Source organism: Mirounga angustirostris, unplaced genomic scaffold, assembly GCF_029215605.1.
Source record: "Mirounga angustirostris isolate CCGP_5_RB_7025 unplaced genomic scaffold, mMirAng1.0.hap1 SCAF_13, whole genome shotgun sequence".
Taxonomy (NCBI): domain Eukaryota; kingdom Metazoa; phylum Chordata; class Mammalia; order Carnivora; family Phocidae; genus Mirounga; species Mirounga angustirostris.
This window is the reverse complement of record NW_026991721.1, coordinates 6089718-6106694: the sequence shown is the minus strand read 5'-3', so window position 1 is coordinate 6106694 and position 16977 is coordinate 6089718. Positions and strand designations below refer to the sequence as shown.

Sequence of the window (16977 nt, the reverse complement as noted above, 5' to 3'; positions counted from 1 at the left end):
TGTAGATTAGACCAAGGGCTACAAATACAGGAACCTCTCCTGGAGCCTCAGTCTTCTCATCTAGAAAATGTGCATGAGGGTCTGTACCTCCTAGGGTTGCAGTGACCTGACTCCAAGATAAATGGTGGCCACTGTGAGTAAAGGAAACAGCTATGGACACTCAGAGATGGTAGAGGAGTGAGTCCAGGGTAGGAATCAGGAGGTCTGAGATCCGAACCAGATCTTTCTCTGGCATGTGTGGGTCCCTGCCTGTCCCCTGGCTTTTGTTTGTTTGTGGGTCTGTTGGCCAAGTAATATTTAGATGTATTTGTAGTGCATTGCCGCAATGCAGAAAGGCACAAAATGAAACACGAATGTTGGATGGTGGGGTGTACAGCCTTTTGAGTCCTCTATCTGTGTATTGCGTTCCTACACATGTACATGCACACGTGCACTGGTTCCTCATTTTGTCTTTTATGTAAATGAGATCATGCTCTCCATGTTCTTAGGAGTTCTGCTTTTTTCTTTCTTTTTTTTTTTTTAATTGAACACCACGTCTTGGAGAACTTCCACGGGGTACATATAAATCCAGTTCATCCTTTTTGTTGACCGTGAAGCACTCCACTGTAGTGTATACCATAATCAATTTAATCTTTTCCTTATTGTTGGACATTTGGATTGTTCTTGATTCTTCCTAGAAATAGTGCCACAGTGAGCATACTTGTGCCCCTGTGTGAGTAGGATCTATTTCTAGAAGTAGCATTGTTGGATCAAAGGCTCTGTACGTTTACAAGTGATTGATGTTGTTAAACCATCTTTACAAAAGTTTTCACCAAGAATGTATGAGAAAATGGCCTGTGTTTCTACATGTAAAATAAAGGGATTGGATTGCTTATCTCTGAGCTGAGGCCCAGGCTGTTTCTTCTCCCTTTCTTTAACTTAGTAATCACATCCCATTTCTAGACCTTGACTTACTCATTAAAAGAGTTAATGGCTGGGGAAAGTGCAAGCTAAGTATTACTGTTCTCAGTGGGATACTTTTGCTTGCAAATAGCAGAAATCCACCTCAAATTGGCTTAAGTGAAAATGAAAATCATGACTTCCAGTTTCTAGTCCAGCATGTAAGTAGCTTATAAGTCACCAGTCTGTCCTAGCAAGTAAAATGTGGAACTAACTGGAAAAATCAATAACGTTTCTTATGTCCTTAAGAGAAGTGAGGGCACAGGGCTAACTGCTGTCCCCAAATTGGAGAGACAGACAGGTGGGTACAGAGAATCACAACTCACCAGCGTAAAAATTCATGAACAGAAGCCTCCCCCAGAGCTGGTGCTGGAGTCGGAAAACCTGAACTGTGATTGACAAATCACTGGAGGCTCAGTGTGGACAGCTCTGAGAGTTAAAAACTCCAGGAGGACCCACGCGGAGGAGGGGCCTCCACACTTTTGGGAATTTGGGGAGTTTTACCTCCAGGATCTTGGTCCTCACAATGAATTTCAGAGAAAAAGCCCCTTGTGCTTCTGGCAGGGGGAGGGGAAAGGGAATCATTTTTGAAAAAATGCCAGAACATTCTGTTCTTCACAGTTTGCTCTCAGGAGAAACTATATCTCTAGAACCTAGCCTGCTAGGGTTTTATCAGAGCCTAACTGACCTGGGTGGAGGAAAATATCCCATTCCAGACAGTTCTTGTCATCCTGTCCCACCTAAGGGGGAGGGTGGGGACGCGGGACTGAGAAGCACATGTAAAGTTCAGTGAGGTAAAAGCTCACTGAAAGACTGCTGAGACCTAATTGTGGGACTGGAGAATGCTTCTCCTGCTTCCACACCTTACCATCGCATTACTAAAGGCCTATTTACAGCAGTTCCTTTTACCCAGTCCATCATGTCTGGCTATCAAGAAAAAATGACAAAACATACTAAAGGCAAAAAACGCAGTTCGAAGAGACAGAGAAAGTACCCGAAGCAGATTCCGACATGGCAGGGATGTTGGACTTACCAGACCAGGAGTTAAAACAACTGTGGCTGATATGCTAAGGGCTCTAATGGATAAAGCAGACAACATGCAAGAACAGATGGGCAGAGAGATGGAAATCCTAAGAAAGAACCCAAACACTAGAAGTCAGAAGACACAGAAATGAAGAATGCCTTTGCTGGGCTTACTAATAGTCTCTGTTAGTAGACTTGACACAGCTGAGGAATGACTCACTGAGCTTGAGGCTATCCCAATAGAAATCTTAAGAACTGACCAGCAGAGAGAAAAGACTGAAAAACACAGAACGGAGTATCTAAGAACTGTAGGGCAACCACAGGAGGTATAACGAATATGTAATGGGAATACCAGAAGAGGAAGAAAGAGAAAACAAAGAAATATCTGAAACAATAATGATTGAGAATTTCCCCAAATTAATGTCATAATAAACCATGGATCCATGAAGCTCAGCGAACACTAAGTGGAATATTAAATGCCAAAAAAACTACAGAAAATCAAAGTAAAAGTCCTAGAAGAAGAAGCTGGAGGAAAAATGGATCCTACCTTTAGAGGAGCAAAGATAAGAATTGCATCCAACTCCTCAGAAACCACACAAGCAAGAAAAGAGTAGATTGAAGTATTTGAAGTGTTAATACAAAAAGCCACCAGCCTAGGATTCTGTACCTTGTGAGATTATCCTTCAAAAGTGAAGGAAAAACAGATTTTGTCAGACAAACAAAAATTGAGGTCATGTATTGCCGGTGGACCTGCTTTGCAAGAAAGGTCAAAAGTTCTTCAGGAAAAAGAAAAATGATAGAGGTCTGAAACTGAAATCTACGTAAGAAAGGGAGTGCATTGGAGAAGGAAAAACTGAAGGTAAAAAAAAAACGTACTTTTTTTTTTTTATTCTTAATCTAAGAGACAACCATTTGTTCAAAATAATAGGAACAGGATATTTGATTATGCATGCTTATGTTTATCTACATTATATGTAATTTACATATTTATACCTATATAAAACTTATGTGTGCTTTTATATAGGTGAAATAAATGACAGCAGTGATGCAAGGGAGAGGAGACAGGAATTAGAATTACTTTGTTATTATAAGGTTATTATAAGGTATCATGCTATCCATGGGGCAACATAGTGTTATATGAAAGTGGACTTGGATTAGTTATAAAGGCATATTGCAAAATCTAGGGCAACACTAAAAAGTAAAAAAGTATAACTGATAAGCTAAGAAAAGAGAGGAAATGGACTCATGTAAAAGGCTGAGTTAAAACTACAAAAGGCAGAAAAAGAATGGAAGACAAAAGTAGGAACAAAGAACAAGGACAACAAATAGAAAACAGTAACAAATATGGTAGATACTAATCCAACCATATCAGTGATCACTGTGAATGACAGTGGTCTAAATGTACCAGTTAAAAGACAGAGATTGGGGTGCCTGGGTGGCTCAGTCGTTAAGCATCTGCCTTCGGCTCGGGTAGTGATCCCAGGGTCCTGGGATAGAGCCCCACATCGGGCTCCCTACTCAGCAGGAAGCCTGCTTCTCCTTCTCCCACTCCCCCTGCTTGTGTTCCCTCTCTCGCTGTGTCTCTCTCTGTCAAATAAATAAATAAAATCTTAAAAAAATAAAATAAACAACACACTTCTAAATAATACGTGGGTCAAAGAAGAAATCTCAAGAGAAATTTTAAAATATTTTGAACTAAGGGGCGCCTGAGTGGCTCAGTCAGTGAAGTGGCTGACTTTTTTTTTTTTTTTAAGATTTTATTTATTTATTTATTTGACAGAGAGAGAGTGAGCACAAGCAGGGGGAGCAGCAGAGGGAGACTGCTCGATCTCAACTCAGGTCTTGATCTTAGGGTTGTGAGTTCAAGTCCTGCATTGATGGCCCAGTGTGGAGACTACTTAAAAATATATGTATTTTTTTACAGGCACCTGAGTGGCACAGTCAGTTAAGCATCCAACTCTTGGTTTTGGCTCAGGTTGGGATCTCAGGGTTGTGAGATTGAGCCCCATGTTGGGCTCTGGGCTCAGCACAGAATCTGCTTAAGACTCCCTCTCCCTCTCCCTCTGCCTCCCCCACCCCCATGCATATATATATGTATATATTGAACTAAAATGAAAACAAATTATCAAAATTTGTGGGATGCAGCAAAAGCAATGCTTAGAGGAAAATTTATAGCATTGAAGCATATATTAGAAAAGAAGAAAGATCTAAAATCAATCGTCTGTTTCCATCTTAGGAAAAAAAAAAAAGAGCAAATTAAATCCAAAGTAGCAGAAGAAATAAAAAGAATTAGAGCAGAAATCAATAAAATTGAAAACAGGAAATCAGTAGGGAAACTTAATGAAACCAAAAGCTGGTTCTTTGAAAAGATCAGCAAAATTGATGTCTTAGTCTTTTGGGGCTGCTATAAGAAAATACCACTGAGGGGCTTATAAACAGAAATTTATTTCTCATATGAAAGTCCAAGTTCAGGGTGCCAGCTCGGTCAAGTTTTGGTGAAAGCCCTCTTCCGATTTGCACACTGCTGACTTCACTGTGTCCTATCATGGTGGAATGGATGAACTAGCTCTTTGGTGTCTCTTGTAAGGGCACTAATTCCAATGATGAGGGCTCTTGCCTCATGACCTAACCACCTCCCAAGGGCCCCACCTTCTAATACCATCACTTTGGGGGTTAGAGTTCAATGTATGAATTGGGATGGGGGACACAAACATTTAGACCACAACGATTCATAAGCCTCTGACCAGTTTAAGGGAATAAAAGAGAAATCATAAACTATTAATATCAGAAATGAAAGATGAAACATCACTATAAATCCCATGGGCCTTAAGGAAATTGAATCGATAATTAATAATCTTCTTAAACAGAAAACACCAGGCTCACATGGGTTCACTGGTGAATTATACCAAAACATTTAAGGACAACATTATACAGTTCTCTATAATCTCTTTCAAAAAGAGAGGAACAGAGGGAATCCTTCCTAATTAATTCTATGAGGCCAACATTATCCTAACACCAAAACCAAACTAAGGCATTACAAGAAAAGAAAACTACAGACCATTATTTCTCATTTACATAGATGCAAAAATCCTCAGCAAAACATTAGCAAATCAAATCCAACAATGTATAAAAAACCAATGACCAAGTAGGATTTATCCTGGGTGTGCAAATCTGGTTCAACATTTGGAAATAAATAATTCATCACATCAACAAGCTAAAGGAGAAAACCACATGATCATATCAATAGATGCAGAAAAAGCATTTGATAAAATTCAGCACCCATTCATGATAAAACTAAGTAAATTAGGAATAGAGAGGAGCTTCCTCAACTTGATAAAGATAAAGCCTATCTACAAAAGCCCTACAGCTAACATCATATTTAATGGTGAAAAGCTCAAAGCTTTCCCACTAAGATCAGGAACAAGGCATGCAAGTCCCCTCACCACTGTTTTTCAGCATTGTACCAGAAGTCCTAGCTAATGCAGTAAGTCAAGAACAGGAAATAAAACGTATGCAGATTAAGAAGGGAGACACAAAACTGTCTTTGTTCGCAGAAAATATGATTGACCATCTATGTACAAAATGCAAAAGAACTGACCAAAAAATTCCTGGGACTCATAAGCGATTATAGCAAGGTTGCAGGGTACAAAGTTAATATGAAAAAGTCAGGGGATGCCTGGGTGGCTCAGCCAGTTAAGTGTCTGCCTTCAGCTCAGGTCATGATCCCAGGGTCCTGGGATTGAGTCCCACATTGGGCTCCTTGCTCAGCAGGGAGCCTGCTTCTCCTTCTGCCTGCCTTTCTCCCTGCTTGTGCTCTCTCACCCCCTTTGACAAATAAAGAAAAATTTTAAATATATATATATATATATGTATATATATATAGATAGATAGATAGATAGATAGATATGTCAGTTGCTTTTAATATACCAGAAAGGAACCATAAGAATTTGAAATTAAGGGGCACCTGGGTGGCTCAGTCATTAAGCATCTGCCTTTGGCTCAGGTCATGATCCCAGGGTCCTGGGATCGAGCCCCGCATTGGGCTCCCTGCTCCGTGGGAAGCCTGCTTCTCCCTCTCCCACTCCCCCTGCTTGTGTTCCCTCTCTCGCTGTGTCTCTCTCTGTCAAATAAATAGATAAAATCTTAAAAAAAAATTATAAAAAAAAGAATTTGAAATTAAAACCATAATACCATTTCTAAATAGCACACAAGAAAGTGAAATATGTAGTTTAAAAATACAACAAAACTTGTACAAAGCTTAAATGAGGAAAACTACAAACCTGATGAAAGATACCAAAGAACTAAATAAATAAATAAAGACACCAAAGAACTAAATAAATAGTCCATGTTCATGAATAGGAAGATTCTGTATTGTCAGGATGTCAGTTCTTGGGGCGCCTGGGTGGCTCAGTTGGTTAAGCGTCTGCCTTTGGCTCAGGTCATGATCCCAGGGTCCTGGGATCAAGCCCCATGTTGGGCTCCCTGCTCAGTGGGGAATCTGCTTCTCCCTCTTCCCCTCACTCTGCTTGTGCTCTCACTCTCTCCAATAAATAAATAAAATCTTAAAAAAAAAAAGATGTCAGTTCTTCCCAACTCTATCTATAGATTTGATGCAATGTGATTAAAAATCCCAGCAAGTTAGGGTGCCTGGGTGGCTCAGATGGTTAAGCGTCTGCCTTCAACTCAGGTCATGATCCCAGGGTCCTGGGATCGAGTCCCACATCGGGCTCCCGGCTCAGCGGGGAGCCTGCTTCTCCCTCTGACCCTCTCCCCTCTCATGCTGTTTCCCTCTCGCTCGCTCTCTAAAAAATAAATAAAATCTTTAAAAAAAAAAAAATCCCAGCAAGTTATTTTATTTTCAACACAATATTGGGGAAAGAGTGAAGAAGAAGAACCAAGTTGGAGGATCAGCACCACTCAACTTTAAGACTTACTCTAAAGCTACAGTAATCAAGATAGTGTGGTGTTGGCAAAAGGGCAGACAAATAGATCAATGCAATAGAATAAAGAGCCCAGGGGCGCCTGGGTGGCTCAGTTGGTTAAGCTACTGCCTTCGGCTCAGGTCATGATCCTGGAGTCCCTGGATCGAGTCCCGCATCGGGCTCCCTGCTCGGCAGGGAGTCTGCTTCTCCTTCTGACCCTCCCCCCTCTCATGTGCTCTCTCTCATTCTCTCTCTCTCAAATAAATAAATAAAAATCTTTAAAAAAAAAAAAAGGAATAAAGAGCCCAGAAATAGACCCCCATAAATACAGTCAACTGATATTTGACAAAGGAGCAAAGCAACACAATGGAGTAAAAATAATCTTTTCAGCAAATGGTTCTGGAACACCTGGACATCCACATGCAAAAAAAAGAAAAGAAAGAAAGAGAATCTAGACCAGACATGGACCTTACATCTTTCACAAAAGTTAATTCAAAGTGGATCACAGATTTAAATGTTAAATACAAAACTGTAAAACTCCCAGAAGATAACATAGAAAATCTAGATGACCTTGGGTATGGGGATGATTTTTTATGATACAACACCAAGTATGATCTGTAAAGAAATAGTTGATAAGCTGGGCTTCAATATAATTAAAAAGTTCTGCTTTGTGAAAGACATTGTCAAGAGAATAAAAAATCAAGCCACAGACTGGGAAAAAACATTTGCAAAAGATAATATTTGATAAAGGACTCCTAGCCAGAATATATAAAGAACTCTTAAAACTCAACAGTAAGAGAACAAGCAACCCAATTAAATGGGCCAAAGACTGTAACGGATACTTTCCCCAAGAAGAAATGCAGATGGCAAGTAAGCGTGTGAAGAGATGTTCCACGTCCTATGTCATTAGGGAATTGCAAATAAGTAAAATAATGAGATAACCACTACACAGCCATTAGCTTTGCCAAAATCCAAAACATGACACCACCAAATGGTGTTGCAGATGTGCAGAAACAGGAACTCTTGTTAATTGCTGCTGGGAATGCAAACTCATACGGCCACTGTGGAAGGTAGTTCGGCAGTTTCTTGCAAAAGAAATCTGCTCTTACTATATGATCCAGCAATCATGCTTCTTGCCATTTACTGAGGTGAAATTCGAAAGGAGGTAAAAACTTATGTCCACACAAAAGCCTGCACATGGATGTTTGTAGCAGCTTTATTCACAACTGCCAACAATGAGAGCAACCAAGATGTCCTTCACTAGCTGAGTTGACAAATTGTGATCCACCCAGACAATGGAATATTATTCAGTGCTAGAAAGAAATGAGGTATCAAGCCATGAAAAGACAGGGGGAAGTCAAATGCATATTACTAAGTGAAAGAAGCCAATCTGAAAAGCCTACATATGTTTGATTCCATCTATATGATATTCTGGAAAAGACAAAACCATGGAGATAGTAAAAAAGATCAGTGGTTGCCAGGCATTGAGGGGAGGGATATATAGGGCGGTGAAACTATAGTATAATGTATCGTATGTAGGAGTGGATATATGCCATCCATTTGTCCAAACCCATAGAGTGTACACCAAGAGTGAACCCTAATGTAGACTGTGGTCTTGGGTGATGATGTGTCCAGGTAGGTTCATCAGTTGTCAGAAATGTGCCACTCCAGTGGGAGACGTTGATAATATGGAGGGCTCTTCGTGTCGGGGGGCAGCAGGTACATGGGGAATCTGTATACTTTCTTCCCAGTTTTGCTGTGGATCTGAAATGCTCTAAAAAATAAAGTCTACTTTAAAAAAGAGAGCGTTACTGCCTCACATAATTGAAAAGTCCAGGGCTAGTGCAGGCTTCAGTCACGGCTGGATTCAGGGGATCAGGGATACCATTTTGATGCAATCTTCATCTCTCAGCCCTACTTTCTTTCTTCACTCCAACAGGGGAGCTCCAGGGGCTCCAGGCTCCATGATCCCTAGTATAAAAACAGAGGCTCTTTGCCACTAGGAAACGCCTGGGTAGGGCTCTTACTGTCTAGCTTGAGCCTGGGACTACCCCCGGAGTCAGGGAAGGGAGATCCCCCCTTCCCAAGAGGACGATTGAGGTCTTGTTGCCAGAGGAAGGGAGACTAAGTTTTCGGCCTGCAAAAGCTATAGAGCAGATGATCAAGGCCCTTCCAGCTCTAACATTGGATGCTTCCAGTTCCAGCTGCCTGGCTGGTTGGGGACAGAAGACAGGCTTTCTGCAGAAGGAGGCAGAGACAGTGTTTCAGCTGGGCTTCAGAGCTCATACAGAACGGCCGCGGGAGGCTGAGAGGGTGCTGGGCATAGCGGGAACAAAGGTGGGTGTGTTTGGGGGCTGCTGAGAAGACTGGTTTGGCTGGACACTGGGTGTGTGAAGATTGGTCTGTGAAAGTATGTTGGGACCAGACTGGGGCCTGCCGGGATCTGGGTCCTGCCCCCAGATTTCCCAGCCTTGCCTATACTGGTTCCTCTGGGTGTTAACATCTCAGGAGGGAACCTCCCTGGGGTGGGGTCCGGTTGTGGGGGGGGCTGTGTTTCCGGGTCTCTGATGCCCACCTCCCCCCAGGCGTTCCTGGTCTATGCTGCAGGTGTCTACTCCAACATGGGCAACTACAAGTCCTTTGGCGACACCAAGTTTGTTCCCAACCTGCCCAAGGTGAGTTGAGGGAGGGCTGGAGAAGGTGAGGAATTTGGGGCCGGCGGGATGGGAGTGGGGGCCTAAGTAAAACCTTGACCCTGTCACTGCCATGCCTGTCACATATAAAGGGAAAGCAGTGTTTCTTCCTGACTATGCTGACCTGAGGGCATACAAGGGGAGGATGTATGAACTTAAGTGCTTGCGAAAATGGAGCCTGGTCATCTCATCACTGGGCATGGTGGAGAGGCCCAGGCATGGTGAGTCCCTCAATGGCACTGTGAGCTTGGGCCCATCTTGGGCAGAGGCCACTCTTACACCTGGGCTCTCGGCACTCACACACACAAGTTGTCTGGCCGTCTTGTTGAAATGCAGCTTCTGACTGAACGGGTCTGCTGTGGGGCCTGAGGCTCAACATTTCTCAAGCAATACCGATGCTGCTAGTCTGTCAGCCGCACTTTGAGCCGGGTCTTAGACTGCAGGAGAGGAGCTGGGGGGTGGGTGTGGAAGGTCCAGAAGACAGGCTTGGCGGTGTGGCCGAGCCAATGGCCTCTTCCCCTGCAGGAGAAGCTGGAACGTGTGATCCTGGGGAGTGAGGCGGCTCAGCAGCACCCGGAAGAAGTCCGGAGCCTCTGGCAGACCTGCAGGGAGCTCATGTTCTCTCTGGAGCCAAGGCTTCGACACCTCGGGCTGGGGAAGGAGGTGAGGCCCCCCAACCGTACAGGAGAGTGGAGGGCATCCTTTGGAGTCACCTGGAGGGAAGGATACTGCATAAGGAGGCAGTGGGCTTCAGTTTTGTCATTTGTAAACTAGGAAGCAAGTTGGATGGAGTGCTTTCTGAATGCCCTTCTGGTTCTGACAGCCTGGGGTGGTGTGTGCAGAAGGGAAGAAAAGAGCTGAGAGCTCGAGGGAGCTGAGGAGGGGGAAGATGGGAAAGGAGCAAGCCTTCGGGGTGGGCCAGCCGGCAAAAGGCTGGAGCAGAGCTGCAGGAAGGCTGGAGATGGGCGTCTGTGTGTGATTTGTGTTACGGTTTTCTCCCCTGGAAAGAGATGAGAGGGAGCAGGCTGGAGGCTGCCGGGAGGAAGTGCAGGAAGCCAGGGGCTGGGGGCAATGTGTCCCGACCACGGCAGTTCCTCCTCCCATCTGTCCCTTTCCCCAACAGGGAATCACCACCTACTTCTCTGGGGATTGCACCATGGAAGATGCCAAACTGGCCCAAGACTTTCTGGACTCACAGGTTTGAGGGTTGGGGAACTTGGGACAGTGGGTTGACAGGGCCCCCTCGCCATTGGCACCCACTCCCAGGTTTCAGCTTGGGTCCAGAGACACGGCATCCTGGGCATTTGAAGTAGAAAAGACTTGGGAATCCTTGTCTAAGAGTTGGCCTGGCTCCAGCGAGGAAGACGTTCCCACACGTGCCAGTGATGGAGCTGCCCCTGCCCGCCCCAGGCCGAAGGCCTTCGTGACAGCCTGAGGGCAGGACAGCGGAGACATCAGAGCTGCTCCGATTAGGTCCTGGAGTCCGTCATGGGGTTTACCTCCCAGCAACAGTTTCCACGTGTGCTGCCTTGCGTAGCCCTGGGTCAGCTGACACAGTGGGGTCAGCGCTTAGTAAACACTGCTCAGCGTATAGAGCAGAGCGTCTCGGGGAGCCCGGCCTGGCCTGCCCACCTGCTCTCTCCCCATCGCTGCGGACTCAGGCACGATCCCCCGGACGCCCCAGCCTGCTTTGCCTCTGTACCTTTCTCCCTGGTGTGAACCCGTTTCCCTCCTCCCACCTTGCGGCGCCCTCTGGACTTACTCTTCTTCCCTAAACCCCTGCCCTGGTCTTTTCCAGAACCTCAGTGCCTACAACACGCGACTCTTCAAGGGCGTCCCCCAGGATGGGAAGCCCTGCTACGAGGTGCGGCTGGCTTCTGTGCTCGGCATGGGTGAGATGCTTCACACACCCCTTTACTCCTTCCTCAGTGCTCCTGGCCCAGGGAGGGGGAGGGGGCTGGACTGAGGACAGGGGTTACCGGGCCCCCCAGGGAGTGACGGACCTAATAGTTCCAGCACACGTTGACTGCAGACCTACTAGGCGCCGTGCTCCCTGCTGTGCTCTGCGTCTGGTGGTACCTAGGAGGGGGACACGAGCCCCGGGGCTGGCTGCGACAGTAAAGATACAGGGGGAGACATGAGGACAGGGAGAGGGGTTCCAGGCCACTTGGTGGATGTTACTGCCGCAAGCCTCTGACGGTCCCCATCCTTCAGGCAGTGGCACAAAGGATAACAATCCATGTGAACAATGGGAACAGAGGCTGGGCCACCTGCCCCATCACAGGCTAGAAGAGAAATCCAAACTGCACATCACTGAAGGCTTAGTGGAGGAGGTGACCCTATGGGTCTTGGAGTTTCGGGAGAATAGAAAGGGGGAGATGGCGAACGTCCTGGAGTCCGCTTTCTAAATATCTCTCAGAGTACCCTCGGGGTAAAGCCCAAATCCACCTCCGAGGGCTCTGTCACTCAGAACTCTTCACAAGTGAAGACTCTATTGTACATTTGCCTAAACCAGAAGGGAGCTTAACAGGCTTGGGTACTTAAGAAGCCCGGAGTAGGATGGCTTCGAGCACAGCTGGACCCAGCTGCTCGGACCGTATTCCGAGAGATTTCTCTGTGTCTGGGCTCCGCTCTCTCACTTCATCCATGGCCTATTCCTCCCACACAGGGCCTGATAGACACCAGCCTGGCCACTCCAGCAGAAAGAGGGCCCTTTTCTCCCAGAAGTTTCTTCAATAAGGTCTGGGAGCGGCTCTAGTTTCTCTATTTTGGGTCCCGTATTTATCTGTGAACCAATCCCTGTGGTCAAGGGACAGATAGATCTCTGATCGTCTGGACCCTGATCCCAAGCCTGCCTCAGAGCCAGGTGACGATGAGGTCAGCCCCTCCCGTGCACCTGAATTGGAGGTGGGGGGAGGAGGATTCTCAGAGGAAAATTGGGGTCCAGACCCCTATGAGGACCTTTGCAACCTGACCCTCCCTTTTCCACTTGCCAGCCCCCAGCCCCATATCCCTGCCCACCTCCCACTTAGACTCTGTGCCCAAGCCGTACTTCGTAGTTTACTGAAAACCCCGTGCTGTCACATTTGCCGTCCAGAACTTTGCACGGTCTGTCCCCTTTCCCACCTCGAAGTCCTCCCTCTCGTCTACACATTCACGTGATGAACACCTGCTCATCACCTTCTCCAGCACCTTGCCCTGTCCTTCCATGACGTTCTCTTTTCCCATCAGCACACCCAGTAATTGCCCAGGCTTTTTTGTTGTTGCTGTTGACTGCGGGCTCCTCAAGAGGAGGAACTGTGTGTTTCACTGACCACTGTCTCCCCAGTGGCTAGCACTTGGTAGAAACTCAGATCTTTGGTGTGGGAATAGATGAAGATGGCACCCTCTGATGGAGGGAACGGTGTGAGCCCCAGAGCATGGTGGAGGGAAAGTTTAGGGATTGGCACATTGTTGGATTTGACCAAGGAGAGTGAGGCTCTGGAGCCAGGCTGCCTGAGTGCACCTGGTGTGTTATCTCTTGCTGTGTACGGATGACCCCCAGATTTAGGGTTATAAACCCACCTCTTCACGCTCACAGACTCTGCGGGTCAGGAATCAGGATGGGGCACAATCGGAACACCTTGTGCCAGGTGACAATGTCCGAGGCCGCAGCTGGGGAGACTCGGAGGCTAGGGTGCCATCAGCAGCCAGGGGCTGGAATCACCTGCAGACATGCTCCCACGGCCGGCGGAAGATGCTGGCTGTCAGCTGGGACCTCCGCAGGGGCTATGGGCCAGAACGCCTCGCGTGGCTTCTTCACGTTGCCCATGTTGGCTGGCCTCCACCAGTGAGCATCCCAAGAGAGCCACCTTGGGTGGCTTGGCGGACACCCCAAGAGAGCCATCTTGGGTGGACAAAAGCTGTGTCACCTTTTATGACCTGGCTTCGGCAGTTCCGTGGCATCACTTCTGCTAGAGTCACAAGCCTGCCCAGCGTCAGGAGGAGGGCCAAGAGCCCCCACTTCCTGATGGGGGATGTCACCTTGGGAGGTGGGAGACACTGTGCTTATCTTTTTTCTTTTACAACATAACCTAGAAATATATCCTACTGCTTAGCTGCAACAAGCAAAACACAACAAATCACCACAAATGTAGTGGCATAAAACAACATAAAGTTATTCTGTTACTGCTCTGGGGGTCCAAAGTCTGAAACAAGACTCCAGTTCCTTCTAGAGCCTCCAGGGGGCGATCTGTTTCCTCGCCTCTCTCAGCTTCAACTTCTAGAGGCTGCCTGCTTTCCTTGGCTCATGTCCCCTCCCCCCCCCCCCCCGCCCCAGCATCTTCTCTCACCGTACCTCCTACTTCCTGTTCACCCTCTCATCTCCTTATAAGGCTCCTTACATTTCGGTGATGGCTGTCTTTCTAAATACAGTTTGCCACCCTAGGTCTGAATCTTGCTCTGCCACTTGCTGCCTGTGTGACCTTTGGAAACTTACTTTACTTCTCCATGCCTTAGTTTCCCCATCTGTAAAATGGAGATAACTCCCCCCAGAGTTGATGTCAGGCTTAAATGAGTTAACTATATACATATTTTTTGAAAATGAAAGTTTATACTAATTTCTGTAGGCAGTGGGGAGTCATTGAAGATCTTAGAGTAAGAGTGTCACAGTGAGAAGCTTGCTGGGATGTCTTATGCTAGCCTTTTCCCTGAGCCATCCTTCTTCCCTCAGAGCCTGCTCTGCATTCTGAAATGACTTCCAAGCTGAAGAGCTACGAATTCCAGGGGAGCCATTTCCAGGTGACTCGGGGTGACTATGCCCCTATCCTCCAGAAGGTGGTGGAGCACCTGGAGAAGGCCAAGGTAGGGCTGGCTGGGGGCTGAGGGGTGCAAGCTCCAGATCCCTCTGGGCAGCAAAGACAGGCGCCGGGACAGGTGGGTGGCCTGAGGCTGACCGACCCCTGCTCACCCCCAGGCATATGCAGCCAACAGCCAGCAGGAACAGATGCTGGCTCAGTACATAGAAAGTTTCACCCAGGGCTCCATCGAGGCCCACAAGAGGGGCTCCCGCTTCTGGATACAGGACAAAGGCCCCATCGTGGAGAGGTGAGGCACCAGCCTTCACCCTGGCTGCCCCCCTCCTGCCTGCCCCTCTTCCATCTCTGCCCTTTACTCCTCCAGTTACATCGGGTTCATCGAGAGCTACCGAGACCCCTTTGGTTCCCGTGGAGAGTTTGAAGGTAACTTCTGGGAGGAGGGGGGTCAGCTTGCAAACGCTTACCCCGGTGTCCCCTGAAGGTTCTCCCCTCCCCCCTTGTCAATAATAATACAAATAATCAGAACCAGTGTTGATGATTTACCAGGCACTGGGCACTTAGCTATAGGAGCTTGTTTGGACACTGTCCTGTGACAATTACTATCCTCACTTTATGGAAGTGGTTATCGAGGCAGAGCTGGCGAGTGGCTGAGCCTGGCACCTTGGTTCTGAGCCACTTTGCTGCCTCTGCTGTCTCATCCGGGCACAGGCTACGGCCGTTCCAAGCCCAGCTTTGCCACTCACCGGCTGTGTGACCTCCCCAGCTGGGTAAACCCCATATCTGAGCATCGGTCACTCCCTTCTGGGTGTCGTGGGAAGTGAAGTATTATATGCAGGCTGCTCAGCACAACGCCAGGCACATAAAAGGTCATGGGTGAATGGGAGCATAATTAACATCATGCCTGTGAACTTGACTTGGCTGCTGTCATCCCAGGGCAGATGGGAGGCCGCCTTGGCCCTGCATGCCTATAGCCATACCCCCACCAGACCCACCTGTTCGAGGCAGGGCATCCATCCTGAGGATTTAGACTTCTGTGCCAAGCCTTATCTCCCCAGCCCCTGGGGATAGAGTCTGGAAAATCCCAACTGCTAGAAGCTGGAGAAATTAGCTTGGGAGGAGAGAGGAAAGCCCCAACAGCTGGTGGGGGGCTTAGATCTGTGCCCAAAGATGCAGGCCCAGGGCACAGGTGGTACAGGGACCAGAGGGGAGGACAGGTGTGCACACCTGCAGCTTGCCTGCCCGGGTCCTGATTCTCCAGGCCTTTCCGAGGGCCAAGACCCCAGAACATCCTAAGCAGCCTTGATCTCAGAGGCTCCCCTCTTTACCTAACTCATTGTAGTTATTAGAAAAGTAGTCCATGGGCGCCTGGGTGGCTCAGTTGGTTAAGCGACTGCCTTCGGCTCAGGTCATGATTCTGGAGTTCCAGGATCGAGTCCTGCATCGGGCTCCCTGCTCGGCGGGGAGTCTGCTTCTCCCTCTGACCCTCCCCCCTCTCATGCTCTCTCTATCTCATTCTCTCTCAAATGAATAAATAAAATCTTTAAAAAAAAAAAGAAAAGTAGTCCAGGGGCACCTGGCTGGCTCAGTCAGTAGAGCATGTGACTCTTGATCTCGAGGTTGTGAGTTCGAGCCCCACATTGGGTATAGAGGTTACTTAAAAATAAAATCTTAAAAAAAAAAAGGAAAAGTAGTCCATGTTCACGGTCACAGATTTTGGAAAACATACTAAAGAAATCATCCGTGATTGCTCCCACCTCAAGGTTAAAATTGGGAGTGTACATTGTGGGGGTTTTTTGTTTTTATTTATTTATTTTAAGATTTATCTATTTATTTATTTTAGAGATAGAGTGCAAGCAGAGGGAGGGGCAGAGGGAGAGAGAGAATCCACAAGCAGGCTCCCAGGCTGAGCAGGGAGCCCAATGCGGGGCTCGATCCCAAGACCCTGAAATCATGACCTGACCTGAAACCAAGAGTTAGCCACACAACTGACTGAGCCACCCAGGTGCCCCTGTTTTTTGTTTTTATGTAGAGCTATAAATGCTTAAAAATATGTGTGTGTGTGTGTGTGTGTGTGTTAAAAAATCCATGTTTGTTTTAAGTAATTGGAACAATACAGAAATACGTAGGATAAAACGTGAAATTGGTCCCCTGTGACACTCCCCTCCAGAGGTCACCACAGTTCATACAGTTGAGTACAGGTCTTTCCAGAGCTTTGTTTAAGCACATGCACAGAACTTTTAATTTATCCAGGTAGATGAGATTATGCTTTATGGATTGTTCTGCCACTTGCTTTCTTCACTAAATATTTTAGATATAAAAAAAAAAAATTTTAGATATCTTTTCATATCAGTATGTATAGACCTACCATGTTCTTTTTATTTTTACTTCTTTATTTTTTTAAATAGGCTCCACGCCCAATATGGAGCTTGAACTCATGACCTTGAGATCAAGGGTCACATGCTCTACCAACTGAGCCAGCCAGACTCCCCCATGTTCTTTTTGTTTTTTATTTTTTTATTTTTCTTTTTTAAAGATTTTATTTATTTGTTTGAGAGAGAAAGAGAGCAAGAGAGCACAGAGGGAGAGGGAGAAGCAGACTCCCCT

At 46.7% G+C, this 16977-nt stretch overlaps 1 protein-coding gene across 9 annotated transcripts in view; it reads left to right on the top strand.

The window, feature by feature from the left end:
• Nucleotides 1–16977, top strand: part of DPP3 (dipeptidyl peptidase 3) — a 37145-nt gene that overhangs the window by 1622 nt on the left and 18546 nt on the right. For 5 of the 9 annotated variants that reach the window (XM_064576130.1, XM_064576128.1, XM_064576129.1 and 2 more), the window contains 8 exons: nt 9083–9221; nt 9470–9559; nt 10103–10240; nt 10701–10775; nt 11376–11469; nt 14289–14419; nt 14532–14662; nt 14738–14796. In XM_064576130.1, the coding sequence (XP_064432200.1) occupies nt 9083–9221; nt 9470–9559; nt 10103–10240; nt 10701–10775; nt 11376–11469; nt 14289–14419; nt 14532–14662; nt 14738–14796 (857 nt within the window). The remainder of the gene's footprint in view (nt 1–9082; nt 9222–9469; nt 9560–10102; nt 10241–10700; nt 10776–11375; nt 11470–14288; nt 14420–14531; nt 14663–14737; nt 14797–16977) is intronic. The other 4 variants (XM_064576132.1, XM_064576131.1, XM_064576134.1 and 1 more) reach the window with 1 other exon arrangement.